The sequence below is a fragment of the Drosophila biarmipes genome, chromosome 3L, assembly GCF_025231255.1.
Source record: "Drosophila biarmipes strain raj3 chromosome 3L, RU_DBia_V1.1, whole genome shotgun sequence".
Taxonomy (NCBI): domain Eukaryota; kingdom Metazoa; phylum Arthropoda; class Insecta; order Diptera; family Drosophilidae; genus Drosophila; species Drosophila biarmipes.
Genome location: NC_066613.1, coordinates 5,517,314 through 5,533,097, shown reverse-complemented (window position 1 = coordinate 5,533,097; position 15,784 = coordinate 5,517,314). Strand labels below are relative to the sequence as shown.

Below are 15,784 nucleotides of genomic sequence, written 5' to 3'. Positions count from 1 at the left end.
AATGTCCTGTTCAAATATAATTACGTTAAGACCTTACATCAAAGAGATCAAATTAATGTACCGCGTATTACATGTTAATATATTTCATTATTTATTTGGCAATACCATCGTTTATAGGAAGTTGGTTTTCTGCCTTGTATATTGCTTGATCAAATCTCAACTAAGCAAAATGCTCTTCCACCACACCTTGAAGGCGAAAGCCAGAACAACTAATGTTAGGGCCCACCATCGAGGGTTCTTCCTAGTGGCTCCGACCGCCTCGTAGGCGAGAACCAGGGAGCAGACGTGATGGCCCATGACCAGGACGTGGTGCAATCTCCGGCCGTAATCGGTTGTGTTGTTACGCCAGACCAAAATGGGCAGCAGGAAGAACTTGGATAGGTTGGAAATCAGCACCACCTTGAAGACAGTTAAAGGGAACCTTCGAAGGCCCGTTTGCTTTATCCATTCCATACTGAGAGTCGCTGTAATTATCAGCAGCAACAACGTCATGAACAGGTAATCTAAAAAATAAGAGTATAGTACAAAAAGTGTTGCGATCGAAAAACAAAGGTTTAGTACCTCCCATATTTTGAAGGGTGTACGTGTAGAAGCCCCTTTCATGGACGTGTAACGATGCATTAGGAGGATCGGGGAGCTTCTGGCGACAGAGCGCAAAGGATTCCAGGAGCAGCACCACCAGCGAAACCTTCCAATACAGCTAAAAAGCCTACTCTTCAGAGCCTTATTTCCGACTTCCGAGGATCTCGAGCTCACCTTAAAGTCTCCATTGTATATTATGTGGCGGAAGGCGCAGGAGTCCAACAGGAGTGCATCTATTAATATGATGAACTCCTCAAACTCGATGTATTTATCAGTGGTTTGCTGGCACTTGTCCTGCGAAATGTCGTTGAAATTAGCGCCAGCTCTGGCTCCAATGACTCACTTACTTACGCATTGGGTGGTCTTCAGGGTATTGCTGTATTTCTTGACAAGTTCTTTGACACCGTGCCCACAGTTAACGCAGACGAATCGCCTTTTTTCTGTCATTTTACAGTGGGTGCAATCCTTATTTTGCTTTACTGCAGCATAAACAAACATTTGTTTTCGCCAGCTGTTGAGTATGACCGTTTCCTAAATTCGGAATCATACGGAAACAGGCTCCCTAACCGTTAACCACTGTTTTTGAAATTTGTCGTCAAAAGTGGAAACTTATAAAATTGTCACAATTTGTAATTGCAGAGAGAAGAGTCTGAAAAGTGTGTCAGACAAGCTTACAATTTTTTTTTCTTTCAAAAGCACAGAAGTGAATATTTTCTGGTACTTATTTCACGAGCCCAATAAACGAAGGTTTTCAGTAGATTAATTTATTATCAGTCTTTCTGAAACTTGGCTATGAAGAAGCCCACCGTGTCTGTACTGTCCCCACTGGGTCCAAATCGCTGCAGCAGGCGCGCCTTGGTTGCATCCAAATCCGGAAGCGGAAGCCCTGGACCGCCCCAGCGCGGTGAAGCCTCTACCAGGCGCAGCTCGGGAAACTTGCGAAGAGCCCAGGAGACCAGGCCCTCGCACTCTTCCTCGGTGACGGTGCACGTGCTGTACACCAGCGTGCCGCCAGGACGCAGGAGTGGCACTGCCTGCCCGAAAAGCCTTCGCTGGATGTTGGGATACGACTGCAGGACCTTCGCCTTCTTGATGCTGCAGGACAGCTGAGGCCGGTTGCCTAGGCCACTACATGGCGCGTCCAACAAGATGCGGTCGAAGCTGCCGCAGGGAAACGGAGGACCAGGGACCGCTCCACTACGGGCAGGGTCAGGGGCCACTGCCTTGGTGGAGTCAAATACGTGCGCCGTAATGCTGCTGTAAGCCGCCAGTTTCGGCAGCATGCTGCGCACGCGACTTGCAGAGTTGTCCAGGGCCAACACGGATCCCTGGTCGCCCATTAGCTCGGCGATGTGGCTCGTTTTGTTGCCGGGGGCAGCACACATGTCCAGGATGCGTTCGCCGGGCTGCGGATCAAGGACGCGCACGCACACAATGGAGGGAAGGTTCTGCAGCAGTGCGTCTTCGTTGCTCAAGTCGCCCAGCGGGGGCACTCCGCTGACGTTGGCCTGCATTTCCACGGCGATGCCGGTGGCTGGTTGGTCGGAGTTGTTGAAAAGCTGATAGCGCTGCATTAACACCTTGCCCGTACCCAGGAAAATCTTCTCGGAACTGTCGTAGCGGATGACCGACCCTCGTTTGCATTTTCCAGTCAGATCTGCGTAAACACTGACAAGTTCAGCCAGCTGGGCGTTGGACTCCATGGCAAGGACGCCCGGCGCATATATGTGAGCACCTCGGAGCAACGCAGCTCCGCAACTCGTGTCCACTATTACCTCCTTCAGCTCGGGGTCGGCATAGGTCTGGGTCAACCGCTCGGCCAGAGGACCAATGCACAACACCTCGGGTAGGCTCGGCAAGCCATACACCTTTGGGGAGGCCTGACCATAGCGTGTCTCGAGTTTCTCCTCCACCTTTTTCCTGAAGGCGTCGACGGAAGAGCGAAGGGTGTTTACTCGATACGTGGTCACTTTGGGCGTCCGGCACAGCCACTCCAGCAGTGGAGCAAGCGCCGCTGACTGGGCAGAAGCAGGAAGGGAATCAACAGATTAGCAAGTCGCATTAAAAGGCAAGTTCTGCCCATCAAGGCGAATGAACGCGCACATGGGAAGAGGCTCACCTACGTACATTTACTTTCAGGATGTCGCCCTCCAAAAGGGGGTTCCCCACAAAGGGCGTTTTAGGGTAAAACATGTGGTGCGGCTAATGAGGCAGAGCAGATCAGCTAAGAGTTTCACAAGTCGAAAAATCGTATTCTATGTAGTGTTACCAAAGTCTTTAAAGTTCGCTCGCAATGAAGCACGGTCTTACCGTCAAGCAGCTGCTTTTGTTGACATACATGCGGAACGAGTGAAGCATTTTAAAAAGACGCGCCTAAATAAATGGATGTTTCTTTAAATACAACATTTAAGGCTTGTCCTGCAGATGGATAGAACAGCGAGACTAAATCCGCTACTTTGCGAGGATGCGTTTGGCAGGATGTCCATGAAGGGAGTGAAGTCCCGCTTAACTTGCTCCTCCCAATGGACTTTTCGATTGGATTACACCCAGCTCTTCCATTGTTCTGCAAAGTGATGTTTTAAAATATTTAGAAAAATACTTTTAATGTAAATGTATTAACACTATTTATATTCATATAATTAGTTATGATTCTTCAATGTTTTTTTTTTTAATTTGACACCCAGATTACCATTTGTTGAGGTCTTGACGCTTCACGTATCCAAATATTGATCTGCGTGGCAAACTTAAGGTTTAAATATATAAAAAAGTATAAAAAACAAAAATTTAAAAATTTTTAATTTAAAAAAAAGATCAGCATTAACTGCACACTACTTTAATCGGTTAATAACTTTTAATGAAAACATGTTCAAGTCGTGGTATGGATACCAGCTGGGAAACATAAACAGCTGTCAGATCTACCAATCTATCAGTCCGATCAAACTTGAGTCCGGGGAGTATAATTTAGACTAATTTAATTAAAACAAAAACTTAAAGTATTTTATTTTGAAGACCCCTATATAATCCCACTCTAGCGCGGCAACTTGAGCTGCGTAGGCGTCAATGTAATCAGCACCATTTATCTCAACTCATAGTCATCTCAACAACATAGCAATTGAAACTCTTTATAAATCTTGGTCAGATTCACTACCCGATTCTATACATGCCTGTCCTTTCATTCATACGACATTTCCAGACAATTGTTAACAAATACATACCTTTACCTAACGATTCCTTTGAGCAAGAATCCGTGAAATGGTTTTTTCTTTTAATAAATTTTTGTTTATAATCATCATCATTTTTCATCTGGCCGCCCGCATTAGGTTAGATATTTTGTATTTATTTCATTCCTGCGTTTTATTATCAACATAATGTTACAAATTTTATTTTTAATCTAATCTAGGTACAACTTCAGCCAGATAGGTTATTTTTTGTTTTGAACAATTTTAAAAATGGGAAATGGCACAATTAGTATTCGATTCAAGGCTCGTGTTATAAATCCGTTTTAAAAGATTTTTATAATTTTTTGGAACAGTCCCCGAATGTTTTCTTACAGTTATTATCTAGTAACTTCAAAAATGTGTTTCGATTTACGAGTTTATTCCGTTTAGTATTTTTTTTGTAATCCAGTTCAAAAATTAAAGAAATATATCACTTCTGGATAGGTTCAGCTATTTTGGAAATCTTTTTGGAAAAACTCATAATTTCACAGAAAATTTGAATTAACATACTTAACTAAAATTACAATTCCTCATTATTATGCAACGAGGTTAACCTTTTAACCAGCTATGTCCTACGAGGGTCCTTCATAGTGTGCTCCTTGTGTTAAATGACATTGACATAAGAATAGAACAAAGGCATTGCGTTTCAGCTGTTACGGTAGCATGTATTTGTTAAACTGAGTTGTTCGTTCTATATCATACTTCAACGACCATTTTTGTTTTTAAAACTATTTACTTATTACCAATTATTCATAAGATATTTTTTGTTTGTCAACTATGAATCACATACAAATGGGTTCGAATCATCGAACCCGATCCTATGCAATTATTGAGATTTTCAAGTAATTGTTACGTTGATTTTAGGTTTTGGATTTTGAACATGTTGGGTCTATATGTTAATTCCCTTAGTTTATTAATTGTTGCTTTGCTAATAGACAACACGTTACATTCGTATCAGTAAAAACAAAACATTTTAAAGAGGTACATTTCGAAAGAATAAACTTAAAATCAATATACAACATAGATGTCATACATATCATATTTGTAGTGGTTTGGGTATTACGCTTGTGGCCAACGATTACAATTATACTGAATTATAGGTATGCAACAGTAATACTCTAACACAAAGGCTCATAACAATAACAAAAATTTCATTTATCGACGAAAGGGAATAGTTTTTGCTCGGTTATGATACACAGACTCATTGGAGATTGAATGCTTGCAATTATCCTGATAGACGTGTCATTGTGGTTTGCTATGTGCGTCTCACTTAGTTATAATTGTTAAACTTCAAAAAATGAGTAGAAAACCGATTAAAGAATGTATGTATTTTTATCTTTACAATTCAGTCTGAAAGGCATAGTTTACACATTTTATATCACCTATTTTCAAAATGTACTGTTTACTGCTTGTTTATCTCTAAACTTGTGTATTCATATTTAATGATATATCAATGTTTCTTTAGGTTTATGTTGAACCACTTGTTTATGGTACTAAATATAATTTAATTTAATACAAGTACGGAAAAGTTGCTGTAAATTTCGTTGCATTAAGTGGAGAATAAATATTATGTAACCTAAATTTGGTACCCAAATACATTTTTTTGTTTAATTTCGCATTCGATATTTGGTTCAGTATCATTTATATATATCGTTTGAATATTGGTTACTTGTTTCTCGGACTGTATATCCAAATTTGTATGCTTTTGGGCTGTTGTTCTGTTTTTGTTTCCTTCTGGTCCAGAAGCTTATTCATCATCCGAGAAATCGGAACTTTCGCTTAAATCACTTGATAATACCTCCAGCCAGCGATAGTCACGCCGATCTACATAGTCCCATAAATAGATCTAAAAAAGTATAGAATATTCTTTAATGACTTCCTAATTAAACGATTAATGTGAACGTTTTTCTAGACATCTAGTTTATGTCATAGAACATATCAGTTACCTATTATAATTATTTTTGTTGAAAAACCAGAATAGTTTTAGTGAGTAGTTTGAGGGAAAACTTGTTGTTTTAAAACTAGTGAATTTTGTACTTACATCCAGTAAGTCGATTATTTCATTCTGACTCTGTAACTTTCTAGTGCGCTTCGGCAACCCCACATCGATGATGTCTCCATTGGGCAGGGCGTGCTTGTAAAAGCACTTGTTACCAAAGGGGCATTTGCCTTCTCCTTTTTTGAAGTATTTGCAGTCCTTCGCTCCCAAGGCAGCTCGGTAATCATTGAGCAACTTGTCCTTTTCTTCCTTGGTCTCCACCCAAAACGCACTGGGGCACACAAAATCCGAGCACACGCGACATTCGGGACAAGCTCTGCAGATATAAAATAAATAAGGTGTAAGTTGAAAACCTGATCAAATCCTGTGAAGTCTTGGCAGTTGTCTTTTATTTAAATGCACATGTTTTGTTCCAAAACTAAATAGATTTCGACGTCTGATCATATAACTATATAACTATAATTTTTAAGGTTTAATTTTCGTATTTTATGTGACGATTCTTAAAACTTAAATTGAATTTGTTTGTAGATTGCAAAAACCAAAGGGTGTTTTAAACAAAAAGAAATACTAAGCCGTGGTTAATCTCACTTACCGCGTTATTTTATGCTCAAACTGTTTGGCCTGGCGCCATGTGCGAATACATTCCAAGCAGAATATGTGGTTGCAGTTGGGTAGGATGCCGAAACGCTTTTCCCTGCCCGCCTTCTCCATGATCGTGTCGAAGCAGATGCCGCACGTCTTGTCCTTGGATCTGGCAATGGCGAAGGACAGCTCCATGGCCTGTTCGTGCTGCTGCAGGCACTCTCGGTTGTGATTTTTGCGTTGGGCTTGATCCGTTGGATGCAGGCAATACTGGTCGCACATTTCGCACAGCTCCATGTGAATGCGGTAAGGGCAGAGTTCGCTCCAAGCACAGGGGCTTTCGTATGGGCAGACTTCCTCCAGTGAAGCGGGATTCATCGGGGCGTAGTCTCCTTTGGAGTTCAGGAAAGAAGGACCACCCACCACTTCGGCCCAGGAGATGGCGGGCTGGAAGGCGGCTTCACCATCCGTCTCCATCTGCGTGTCTGATGCCACAGAGGCCTCCTCAATCTGTTCCTGGACAGGAGTACGTTTCTGGCTGGGCACAAACACTGGGGCGTTAGCCCAGTTCCGCGGCTGACTGGAGGTGCTGGCGAAGTGGCTACTGCTGCTACTGCTGGTACTGGGCTTCGGCAGCGCATCGGTGGCCACCTGCTGCTCGCACTCGGGACGACCGCGAGTAAGGTCGTGGGAGAAGCGACAGAGTTCCCCAAAGCGGCAGATTCCGCGCACGTAGTAGCGGCAGATGGTCTGGCTACGACCAAGAGCCATGCCACTGATGGCTGGATCGCTGCTGGCGACGGCACTCATGCTATGACGACTGCAAAAGGCTTTTGGGTTTACAATCACTGACAAGTCTGGACGATGACCTGAAAGGAAAAGCGAAACGTTAGTGATTGCCACTAAGGTTAGTAAAGGAAATGCGTCCTCTAGTCTCGAGCGTTCGCATTCTTACCGGAACGCACATACCTACAAGCGCAACAAAACTGCGTAAGTTTGCTGCTCTGAGCAAATGCAGCGTGGCAGTCTAAAAATCAAAGCTTTACTATTTTATAGTGGAAATCACGAGAAAAGCAGGCGAGAACAGTCTTGCATTTAAATTATTTGCGTAGCATCGCATCAGAAGAGTATGCAAAGTAGGTATGTGCAAATGTGTGTATGTTTGCGGATTCCTATAGAAGTGTCTCTGGCGTTGTGCTCCCGGACAACAAATCAAGCGCATCCACAGCAAAGCTGATTTGCATTACTTGCTGGGTGAACGACACTGGGACTGCCTAAAATCAAAGCAATTTTAATGCCCAGAACACTTACAATTTTTACTTTGTCGTTTTATGCACCTTGGATCACATTCACAATTTTTTTCCGCAGTGTGACCAAAGCCACCAACATTAAAAATCGCAGGCAAACAAACCGTTAAAACGAAGAAACGTTTTGATATTTATTTTTAAGGGAACAAAATGAAATGAAACGGAAACCAGTCGAACAGAGCGCTCATCCATATTTATTGGATAAATCTAAATGCCAAATGAATTATAATCGATTAAAATTGAATACCTCAATACTCTAAACGTTTTTACAGAATTGCGAATGATTAGGATACAATTCAATTAAAGCTTAAAATCAAATAAATAAAGGAAGAAATTGATTACCACCCATCGGGTTCTTTTAATTAGTGGTTGAGGGTATATAATTATGGATTCACTTAATTACTCATGCTAATGACGCAACATCAAATACTGCAGGTAACGATATGTTTTGTTAGGGTAATGACTCGTTTAATGGGTAACATTTTGTTGCCTTCTGTGTTATTACACCTACTCTAAAGGAGTTAAACCAAAGGCAAACAGGAAGGTTGACAAACGTTACCAGTATTGGGTCAGCTCTTTCAAAATAAACAAGTTACGTGTGCTTGAGGGAAATAAAAATAATGAAAAAAGTGTTTGAAAAAATATGGAGCTTAGGCCAAAAAAGGGGGAAAAGGTTCCTACAAAACACTTCAATGGAAGTGCTTAAATACGTAATCAGCGATAATTCTTTACCGAGGTGGATAAAACTTTACTTTATGATAATTTTCGGACTAGTTGTTTTTGTGGCCGTAAACCTAGCAGTTGGAATTTATAACAAATGGGACAGCACGCCAGTGATCATTGGAAGTAAATGTCTAAGGTCTTGATATTAGTTTTATTACTTTCAAGACTTGGAATATCTTTTTGCAGTTAGTTCTTCAATGACTCCCATCAACAAAATTCCCTTCCCGGCAATAACGGTCTGCAATATGAACCAGGCTAAGAAATCGAAAGTGGAGCAATTGGTGCCGTGAGTTAAGTTCGAGTCCACAATTTAACCATTACTCTCACAAACGTTTTCAGCGGATCCCTTGGCTTTGCCATGCTCCAAAAGACCTGCTATAAGGAAACAAGTTACTCGCAATATACAGATGTTCAGCATAGAAACGAAACATTTCAAAATTTTATATTAGGCGTTTCTGAGAAGTGTGCTGACTTAATAGTGTCCTGTACATTCCACCAGCAACAACTTCCTTGCACCGACATCTTCAGGGAAATATTTGTTGATGAAGGCTTGTGTTGTATATTCAACTTTTTACACCCATATTATCTGTACAAGTTCAAGTTAGTTTTTTCAAAAAGAAAAGACAAAGAACTTGATATTGAATTTTTTTAAGGTCGCCCTATATTCGGGACTACACCTCCTCGGATAGGTTTGCAGACATCGCCGTAGACTGGGACCCTATTTCTGGCTATCCACAGAGATTGCCGTCTAGATATTATCCCCGCCCGGCCGTTGGAGTTGGTACTGCAATGGGTCTGCAAATCATTCTTAATGGTCACGTTAAAGATTATTTTTGCTCTTCCACCAATGGTCAGGGCTTTAAAGTCTGTAATACTACACCCATTTTGGTCTGCTAATTAATACACGATTTTCAAGGTTCTCCTGTATAATCCGATTGACCAGCCGCGCATGAAGGAGTCGGGATTGCCTGTGATGATTGGCCATCAAACTAGTTTTCGCATTATAGCTAGGAGCTTTGGAGCGCTACCCACTATAAGGAATATTCATAGGACGAAGCGTCAATGTATTTTTAGCGACGAACAGGAACTATTGTTTTATCGCTATTATACGCGCCGCAACTGTGAAGCTGAGTGCGAATCTTTGTTTTTCCTGAGAGTCTGCTATTGCATTCCCTATTACTTGCCCCTGGTCCATGCAAACGCTTCCATATGCGATGTCGTTCACTTTGAGTGTCTGAATAGTGCCGAATCGCAGATTTTCGACGTAAGGACCTCGCAGTGCAAAGAGCTCTGCCTAACCAGCTGCCACGACTTAATATTCTTTCCCGATGCTTTTACCACACCATTAAGTCATAAAAAAGTAATTGCCCAAAGCACTTATTTGAAGAACTTGTCCAGTGATTACGTACGGAAAAACTTGGCCGTAGTAAACTTCTTCCACACCGACAATTATTTTAGAAGCAGCGTGAGAACATCGTATACCGGACCCACTGAATACATGGGTAAAATACTTTTAACTTTTACTCTGGATTTTTGTCTCATTTCTGATCTTTAAACTTGTAGGAATACGCAGAAAACCGTTTCATATCTGAAGTAGTTCTCAAGTAGTTCTCTAGAGTAAATGTATCAGATTATAAAGATAAAAATTTATTCGACCGATTTTTTTTTGTTTGTTGTAAAAGCTGTGCCGAGGATCTATCTTTTTATACTCTTGCAGAGGGTATTATGCGATCTAGACATGTCCGTCTGTCCGTCCGTTTCTACGCAAACTAGTCTCTATCGGACTAAATCCGGATCAGACAACTATATCTTATAGCTCACATAGGAAAAAAATGTTAAAATTATATATCTTTGGTGTTTTTTTTTACCTTTGTAACCTCCTACGCTTCAATATAACATTTTTTAATTAGTTCTGCATTTCGAATTTAATTTAACAACATCAGATGACTATATCATACAGCTATCGTAGAAACGATCGGAAAATTGTCGGCAAAATTTTTGACATATTATCCTGCACTATTTTAAATATAATTATTTGTATTTTGAAGAATTTTGAATAAAATTTAATTAAAATTGGTCGACTCTAACATACATATAGCTACCGAAGAAAGGGTCAGAGAAATACTGAATTAATAATTTTGAAGCTATTAACAATCCTTAAACATTTAACATGGTTTTACTTACACAATAACTAACTTCGGCATGCTGAAGCTAATATCCTTTCTTGTTTTAAATTTGTTTATCTAACGTTGGAATACGTACGAAAAGAACGCCAAAAGAAAGAAACAAAACACAAATTGTCTAATCACAAACAAAACTGGTATCAAAAAAAGTTATTAAATTACTTACTTTATATATATTTTTTCCTTTCCAGCTTTAACTGGTGGCATTATGAGCCTAATGATTGGATTCTCTGTAATCTTCATTGCCGAGATAATATACATAATATTTTTTATATTAACTTTGTTGCTTCTGTTGATGCTTTGAATTAAAAAAAGTTGTATAATATGTTATTTTTAATGTAACATAAACATTTATTTATTTTGTAAATTATAGTATTTGAACATTTGGCTAGATGTGGAGAAATACATCAATGGAATCGGGTTATCGTAAATTAGAATAGTAAAATTTTCAATTGAAATGTGTGTTGAATATTGAGTCAGACCTTTTCTTAATGGTGTTTCAAATGGCTTATCAGTTTTTTAAGTAAACTTTCTTTATATAAAAGTAAATACCTATTTATAATAAATTAAAATTTGCACATAGTTAAACCTACATGAATATATATTGGCATTTTAAAAATAAGATGGAATGGAACAAAAAAAGGCGTACACGGTCACACAAGCCTGGATTTTATTTTCGATAGCATAGACTCAACAGTCTGGCAACCCTGTGAAATTACAGTTCAGTCGCAAAGTGACAAGCAAAAATACGAAAATGGTTCTGGAGAGTACTATGATATGGTAAAATATTGTTTTTTTAGACAATACGACAAGATTTAGCAAGTTTTCTCATACCGACCGCGATGGTGCGTCTCCTGGCACTCATAAATCGTGTATTTCCAGCTTTGATAACAGCGACTACCAGCGCAACGGAGACTATTTTCCAACCCGTCTGAACGTTCAGAAAGATGGCATCAACTTGGTCTGTCTCACCAAGCTGCGATCGAATCCAGAGAACAATGTTGGCCTGATGACTTTGTCAAAGTGAGTAGCGATGCCTGCGCTTTTTCCCTAATTTCCATTTTTTGTTTTGCTTACCTCCAGCACTGTGGAAGTGCTGGCCACGCTCACCAGCGATGTGGGCCGGATCTTCTCCAAGATGCATCTGATCCAGCCCAAGGGCGAAATTAACCTCCTGACCGGGATTCGCATTGCGCACCTGGTGCTGAAGCATCGCCAGGGCAAGAACCACAAGATGCGCATCGTGGTCTTCGTGGGATCGCCCATAAACCACGAGGAGGGTGACTTGGTAAAGCAGGCTAAACGTCTCAAGAAGGAGAAGGTCAATGTGGACATCGTTAGTTTCGGCGATCATGGCAACAACAACGAGACCCTCACCGCATTCATTAATGCACTGAACGGCAAAGACGGCACTGGATCTCATTTGGTCAGTGTGCCCCGCGGCTCCGCCTTGTCGGATGCCCTGCTCTCGTCACCCATTATCCTAGGAGAAGACGGCTTGGGCGGAGCTGGCCTGGGCGGCAATGTTTTCGAGTTCGGTGTAGATCCTAACGAGGATCCCGAACTGGCTCTCGCCTTGCGTGTCTCGATGGAAGAGCAGCGCCAGCGCCAGGAGAGCGAGCAGCGTCGCGCCAATCCAGATGGATCAGCACCGACTGGCGGAGATGCAAGCGGAGGAAGCGGTGGTTCGGGATCCGCCCCAGGCAACGTGGAGAGTGCCGGAGCAGACAACGAGGCCAACTCCGAAGAGGCCATGCTGCAGCGAGCCCTGGCCCTGTCCACCGAAACACCGGAGGACAACTTGCCCGACTTTGCGAACATGACTGAGGAGGAACAGATCGCCTTCGCCATGCAGATGTCCATGCAGGATGCCCCCGACGACACCGTCACCCAGCAAGCGAAGCGCCCCAAGACGGACGAGGCCAATGCCCCCATGGACGTGGACGAGGACTACTCGGAGGTGATTGGCGACCCGGCCTTCTTGCAGAGCGTGCTAGAGAACCTGCCAGGGGTTGATCCCCAGTCGGAGGCAGTGCGCGATGCGGTTGGTTCGCTTAACAAGGACAAGGACAAAAAGGGCGAAGGCAAGGACTCGCAGAAAAAGTAAACCGCATCTATGATTATATCTTATAAGCTCGTTTAAAGCATATGTATGCCCATTAAATCATTTGTAGCCATCTTTCAAATTATGCTTCAAGTGGAAATATATTAACAAATACACCCGAAATGCTGCTGACTGGATTTAAGGATAATGTAAAAGGTTTTTTTGTATACAACCTAGTGTGAGCTCACAATTTTACATTTTGGGTTTTGATAAACGTCTCATTTGGCTTCATGCTGTGAGGGCTAGAAATCTTTCAAAGTTAAAATTATTATTTTCGAAATACCGTGAAAACTCATATATCTAGTAATTAATAATGGAAATATTTTAGAATCATTTTTTTCAAAGCAAATACTAAATGATTTTAGGTATGACTGCAGAAAAAAATATTTTTGGAAATGTTTCCTTGCTTATGGATATGAAAACTTCTGCTTTAAATTATAATAAATCTGTGTTGTGTTAATTGGCAATGCCTTTTATATTTTAATAGAAAACAAGGAAGAACGCTTTATTCGAGTGCCTCCACTATCAGATACCCGTTACTTAGCTTAAGGGAGAAAAAAGATAATGAAAAAGCAGATGGGCGCCACCCATCGGCTTTTTCAGTAGATGTTATGTGGACGGCAGACAGATTTAAGCGTTTTAGGTATTGATGATACAAATACATTTCAGTTAAACTTTTGTTTCTATCATAAGAAGTGTAGGCGCTACAGATTTACATATCGCGGATTGTGGGTGTGGCACCCCGCTGAAACATACTTTCGCTGCGTAGGAAGCCCAGGAATCTGCATGCCAATTATGAATACTCTAGGTCTTATAATTTTCGAATTATCAGCGTTCATACGGAAGGATGGACATGGCTAAATCGACTTATGGGGTCGGAAACGCTTCCTTTTACCTGTTACATACTTTCTGACGAACCTAGTATACCCTTTTACTCTACGAGTAATGGGTATAAATATTACCAAAATTTAAAGCAATGGAGAAATGTTATTTTTTTTAACATGGTTAAATCGAATAGTCAACTTCGGCACTGCACAATGGGTTCATGACTAGCGAAGCCCTCAATAGTTCACTCACATTTTGATACTGCAGGAACAACGAAAAATAACAAAATCCCTTTGTGGCTTAATGCATTATAGTTTATTTCCCTTCTTGAGGGCCACTATTCTTGTACCACTCTCTACTTTACAGGTGTATTAACTACATATGAGGGGTTACGGGTCCAGATTACTTGTCGCCCTTGTAGTCCCGGATGTGGTAGAGCACCCAGGCGGGAATGAACAGGGACGCAGCGCACATGCCGCCGCCCAGGATCACCTTCTCCTGCAAGTGAAAATCGAGTTTAGCAGTTGTTCCCTGCAACTGGCGCTTCACATCCTCGTTATGCAACAGCTGAAACTTACGGCGGTGGAGACGTGCTGGGTCGGGGGTCCGGAGACGACCGACTGGCAACGGCTCTGCATGGCGCTACGGATAGCTGGGACCAGGAGACGGGCAGCGCTGTTTTGGAACATTGTCACAATCTGCTTCGGAAAATACGCTGGCGAAAATCAATGCTGTAAGGTTAGAATGCTTCCTCTTCGCGATTTGTCATTCAGACTGTTCTAGAGATGGGCATGGCCGCGATTTTTGTCGTGTCACGAACACTCATTGAGACGTTCTGCTATACTAAATATAGGGTATTCACCAAGTGCTTGCATTATCAAAACCCATAGGTTTTATCATTATAAAGATAAAGAGGCACCCTGGCCTTTTTTTTAATGTTTACTGTTCTATTCTAAATAAAAAAAACCTAATTTTATTTCATTTATTTATTATTTTGTATTTATTTATTTAATATTTTTAAACCCGAATGTTTAACCATTTTTACAAACTACTCCTGGGGGAAACGCAAAAAGAGGTGGATTACGCTCAAAAGGCGGTTCAGGGTGACCATTTTCTTAGGGCAGATACGAGCGATAAACGAGCACGGTCGCACTGCTGCATGGGACATGTCCGTCATGTGATATTCGTTGCTCGAGAAAAAGTTCCGTGATCGCATTGTCCACCTTTTTATTTTTATTTCGCCCCAAAACACTGCGAGTCGAGTCCTTTGAGCCTACAAAATGGTTTCCGAGTGGGTGGCACCGATTGTAATCACCAGCATTTGGGCCTTCATTGGCATCATCTGCCCCTTCTTCGCCCGAGGTCCCAACAAAGGGTAAGCTGTTTACTTAACTCAGCGGAGACAGCCCCTAACTAAACTTTTTCCAGGGTGACTCAATGCTGCCTGATGCTCACCGCAGTAACATGCTGGCTGTTGTAAGTATGGAGCACCTGCCTATTCAGTTCGATTAGCAACGCCCCTGGGCAGCCATCCCTGTCAGGGGACATATCGAAAGACTCATCCGTCAATGACATTTTCCATTTCAGCTGGCTGTGCTGTTACATGACGCAGCTGAATCCCCTGATCGGACCCAAACTGAGCATGAACGAAATTATGATCATGGCCCGCGAGTGGGGTAATGAGATCCAAAACTCCATGGACGTCGCCGTCTAATCATATTGTATTCTTTCACTTGTTTTGTTATTGTTTCTTTACCCCGGATGTTCTTACATTCTGTATTATTAATTTCAACATAATGTTCGAAGCATAAAATAAATTGTATTAGCAATTACGCCTTGGACAAACCCGTTATGGAAAGTCATAGATAAACAACATATTTGTAAATTTAGTGCGTGCAAAAATGTAAAGTTCGCCTCGCCTTGTTGGCCAACCATTCCCATTACTTCGAGTGTCTTAAAATGAAGATTGAAACTTAAAATAAAGTAAATTTACACTTAAAGCTATTGCTACCGATAAATTTGTTGTTATTGATCTGTTCTGACTGACGGGTGTAAAAAATGTTTCACAAAAAATCTCGGAAAAGTTTTTAGCTGCCACAAGTTTGAAAACAGTGAATAAAGACTTTAATCGTTATGTGATTAAGGTGGGAGATATCCTTAGGAGCATCAATAACCTACCAAAGTTGTCGCAAAGTTATATGGGCCTAGAAGATGGTAAAAAGAAAAGACATATCCTTAGGTCCAAGTCTTATGGATCTTCA

General features: G+C 41.4%; 7 protein-coding genes across 8 annotated transcripts; 3 read left to right on the top strand and 4 right to left on the bottom strand.

Annotated features, from left to right (window-relative positions):
* Positions 1-67: 67 nt before the first annotated feature.
* Positions 68-1,232, bottom strand: LOC108030868 (protein ARV1). The gene is made up of 4 exons (XM_017104016.3): positions 934-1,232; positions 757-876; positions 562-700; positions 68-503 (listed from the first exon to the last, which is right to left on the bottom strand). Exons 1-4 carry the CDS (start codon positions 1,078-1,080, stop codon positions 157-159), a joined length of 753 nt encoding a protein of 250 aa, XP_016959505.1. The 5' UTR covers positions 1,081-1,232; the 3' UTR covers positions 68-156.
* A 98-nt stretch (positions 1,233-1,330) lies between these two features.
* Positions 1,331-2,840, bottom strand: LOC108030740 (tRNA (cytosine(72)-C(5))-methyltransferase NSUN6). Its single transcript, XM_017103787.3, has 2 exons — positions 2,710-2,840; positions 1,331-2,600 (listed from the first exon to the last, which is right to left on the bottom strand). Exons 1-2 carry the CDS (start codon positions 2,773-2,775, stop codon positions 1,353-1,355), a joined length of 1,314 nt encoding a protein of 437 aa, XP_016959276.1. The 5' UTR covers positions 2,776-2,840; the 3' UTR covers positions 1,331-1,352.
* A 1,604-nt stretch (positions 2,841-4,444) lies between these two features.
* LOC108030887 (probable E3 ubiquitin-protein ligase makorin-1) lies at positions 4,445-7,839 on the bottom strand. 2 transcript variants are annotated; one of them, XM_017104053.3, is made up of 4 exons: positions 7,693-7,839; positions 6,392-7,250; positions 5,842-6,115; positions 4,445-5,646 (listed from the first exon to the last, which is right to left on the bottom strand). In XM_017104053.3, the coding sequence occupies exons 2-4, from the start codon at positions 7,189-7,191 to the stop codon at positions 5,548-5,550; spliced, it is 1,173 nt and encodes a 390-aa protein (XP_016959542.1). In that variant the 5' UTR covers positions 7,192-7,250; positions 7,693-7,839; the 3' UTR covers positions 4,445-5,547. The 2 variants fall into 2 exon arrangements, with proteins under 2 accessions (XP_016959542.1, XP_016959543.1); XM_017104054.3 differs by lacking the exon at positions 7,693-7,839 and adding an exon at positions 7,351-7,655.
* Positions 7,840-8,266: 427 nt separating this feature from the next.
* LOC108030732 (pickpocket protein 28) lies at positions 8,267-10,027 on the top strand. The gene is made up of 6 exons (XM_044094965.2): positions 8,267-8,534; positions 8,598-8,697; positions 8,751-9,011; positions 9,065-9,275; positions 9,328-9,913; positions 9,975-10,027. The coding sequence occupies exons 1-6, from the start codon at positions 8,309-8,311 to the stop codon at positions 10,001-10,003; spliced, it is 1,413 nt and encodes a 470-aa protein (XP_043950900.2). The 5' UTR covers positions 8,267-8,308; the 3' UTR covers positions 10,004-10,027.
* Positions 10,028-11,210: 1,183 nt separating this feature from the next.
* Positions 11,211-12,821, top strand: LOC108030921 (26S proteasome non-ATPase regulatory subunit 4). The gene is made up of 3 exons (XM_017104115.3): positions 11,211-11,374; positions 11,477-11,617; positions 11,678-12,821. Exons 1-3 carry the CDS (start codon positions 11,349-11,351, stop codon positions 12,699-12,701), a joined length of 1,191 nt encoding a protein of 396 aa, XP_016959604.1. The 5' UTR covers positions 11,211-11,348; the 3' UTR covers positions 12,702-12,821.
* Positions 12,822-13,815: 994 nt separating this feature from the next.
* On the bottom strand, positions 13,816-14,308 carry LOC108030755 (uncharacterized). Its single transcript, XM_017103806.3, has 2 exons — positions 14,102-14,308; positions 13,816-14,021 (listed from the first exon to the last, which is right to left on the bottom strand). The coding sequence occupies exons 1-2, from the start codon at positions 14,210-14,212 to the stop codon at positions 13,926-13,928; spliced, it is 207 nt and encodes a 68-aa protein (XP_016959295.1). The 5' UTR covers positions 14,213-14,308; the 3' UTR covers positions 13,816-13,925.
* A 364-nt stretch (positions 14,309-14,672) lies between these two features.
* LOC108030742 (V-type proton ATPase subunit e) lies at positions 14,673-15,541 on the top strand. Its single transcript, XM_017103789.3, has 3 exons — positions 14,673-14,898; positions 14,952-14,999; positions 15,111-15,541. Exons 1-3 carry the CDS (start codon positions 14,804-14,806, stop codon positions 15,235-15,237), a joined length of 270 nt encoding a protein of 89 aa, XP_016959278.1. The 5' UTR covers positions 14,673-14,803; the 3' UTR covers positions 15,238-15,541.
* Positions 15,542-15,784: the final 243 nt, after the last annotated feature.

Excerpts from the sequence above, each read along its gene's own strand:
- LOC108030868 (XM_017104016.3), bottom strand. The coding sequence starts at position 1,080 with ATGTTTGTTTATGCTGCAGTAAAGCAAAATAAGGATTGCACCCACTGT. Across the intron at positions 877-933 it reads CCCTGAAGACCACCCAATGC|GACAAGTGCCAGCAAACCAC; the intron begins GTAAGTAAGTGA and ends GACATTTCGCAG. Across the intron at positions 701-756 it reads TATACAATGGAGACTTTAAG|CTGTATTGGAAGGTTTCGCT; the intron begins GTGAGCTCGAGA and ends TAGGCTTTTTAG.
- LOC108030740 (XM_017103787.3), bottom strand. The coding sequence starts at position 2,775 with ATGTTTTACCCTAAAACGCCCTTTGTGGGGAACCCCCTTTTGGAGGGC. Across the intron at positions 2,601-2,709 it reads GCGACATCCTGAAAGTAAAT|TCAGCGGCGCTTGCTCCACT; the intron begins GTACGTAGGTGA and ends GCTTCTGCCCAG.
- LOC108030887 (XM_017104053.3), bottom strand. The coding sequence starts at position 7,191 with ATGAGTGCCGTCGCCAGCAGCGATCCAGCCATCAGTGGCATGGCTCTT. Across the intron at positions 6,116-6,391 it reads TTTGAGCATAAAATAACGCG|AGCTTGTCCCGAATGTCGCG; the intron begins GTAAGTGAGATT and ends TTATATCTGCAG. Across the intron at positions 5,647-5,841 it reads AAATAATCGACTTACTGGAT|ATCTATTTATGGGACTATGT; the intron begins GTAAGTACAAAA and ends ATACTTTTTTAG.
- LOC108030732 (XM_044094965.2), top strand. The coding sequence starts at position 8,309 with ATGAAAAAAGTGTTTGAAAAAATATGGAGCTTAGGCCAAAAAAGGGGG. Across the intron at positions 9,276-9,327 it reads CCAATGGTCAGGGCTTTAAA|GTTCTCCTGTATAATCCGAT; the intron begins GTCTGTAATACT and ends ACGATTTTCAAG. Across the intron at positions 9,914-9,974 it reads CGGACCCACTGAATACATGG|GAATACGCAGAAAACCGTTT; the intron begins GTAAAATACTTT and ends TTAAACTTGTAG.
- LOC108030921 (XM_017104115.3), top strand. The coding sequence starts at position 11,349 with ATGGTTCTGGAGAGTACTATGATATG. Across the intron at positions 11,375-11,476 it reads CTGGAGAGTACTATGATATG|CTTTGATAACAGCGACTACC; the intron begins GTAAAATATTGT and ends GTGTATTTCCAG. Across the intron at positions 11,618-11,677 it reads GGCCTGATGACTTTGTCAAA|CACTGTGGAAGTGCTGGCCA; the intron begins GTGAGTAGCGAT and ends GCTTACCTCCAG.
- LOC108030755 (XM_017103806.3), bottom strand. The coding sequence starts at position 14,212 with ATGTTCCAAAACAGCGCTGCCCGTCTCCTGGTCCCAGCTATCCGTAGC. Across the intron at positions 14,022-14,101 it reads CCCAGCACGTCTCCACCGCC|GAGAAGGTGATCCTGGGCGG; the intron begins GTAAGTTTCAGC and ends TTTCACTTGCAG.
- LOC108030742 (XM_017103789.3), top strand. The coding sequence starts at position 14,804 with ATGGTTTCCGAGTGGGTGGCACCGATTGTAATCACCAGCATTTGGGCC. Across the intron at positions 14,899-14,951 it reads GCCCGAGGTCCCAACAAAGG|GGTGACTCAATGCTGCCTGA; the intron begins GTAAGCTGTTTA and ends AACTTTTTCCAG. Across the intron at positions 15,000-15,110 it reads GCAGTAACATGCTGGCTGTT|CTGGCTGTGCTGTTACATGA; the intron begins GTAAGTATGGAG and ends TTTCCATTTCAG.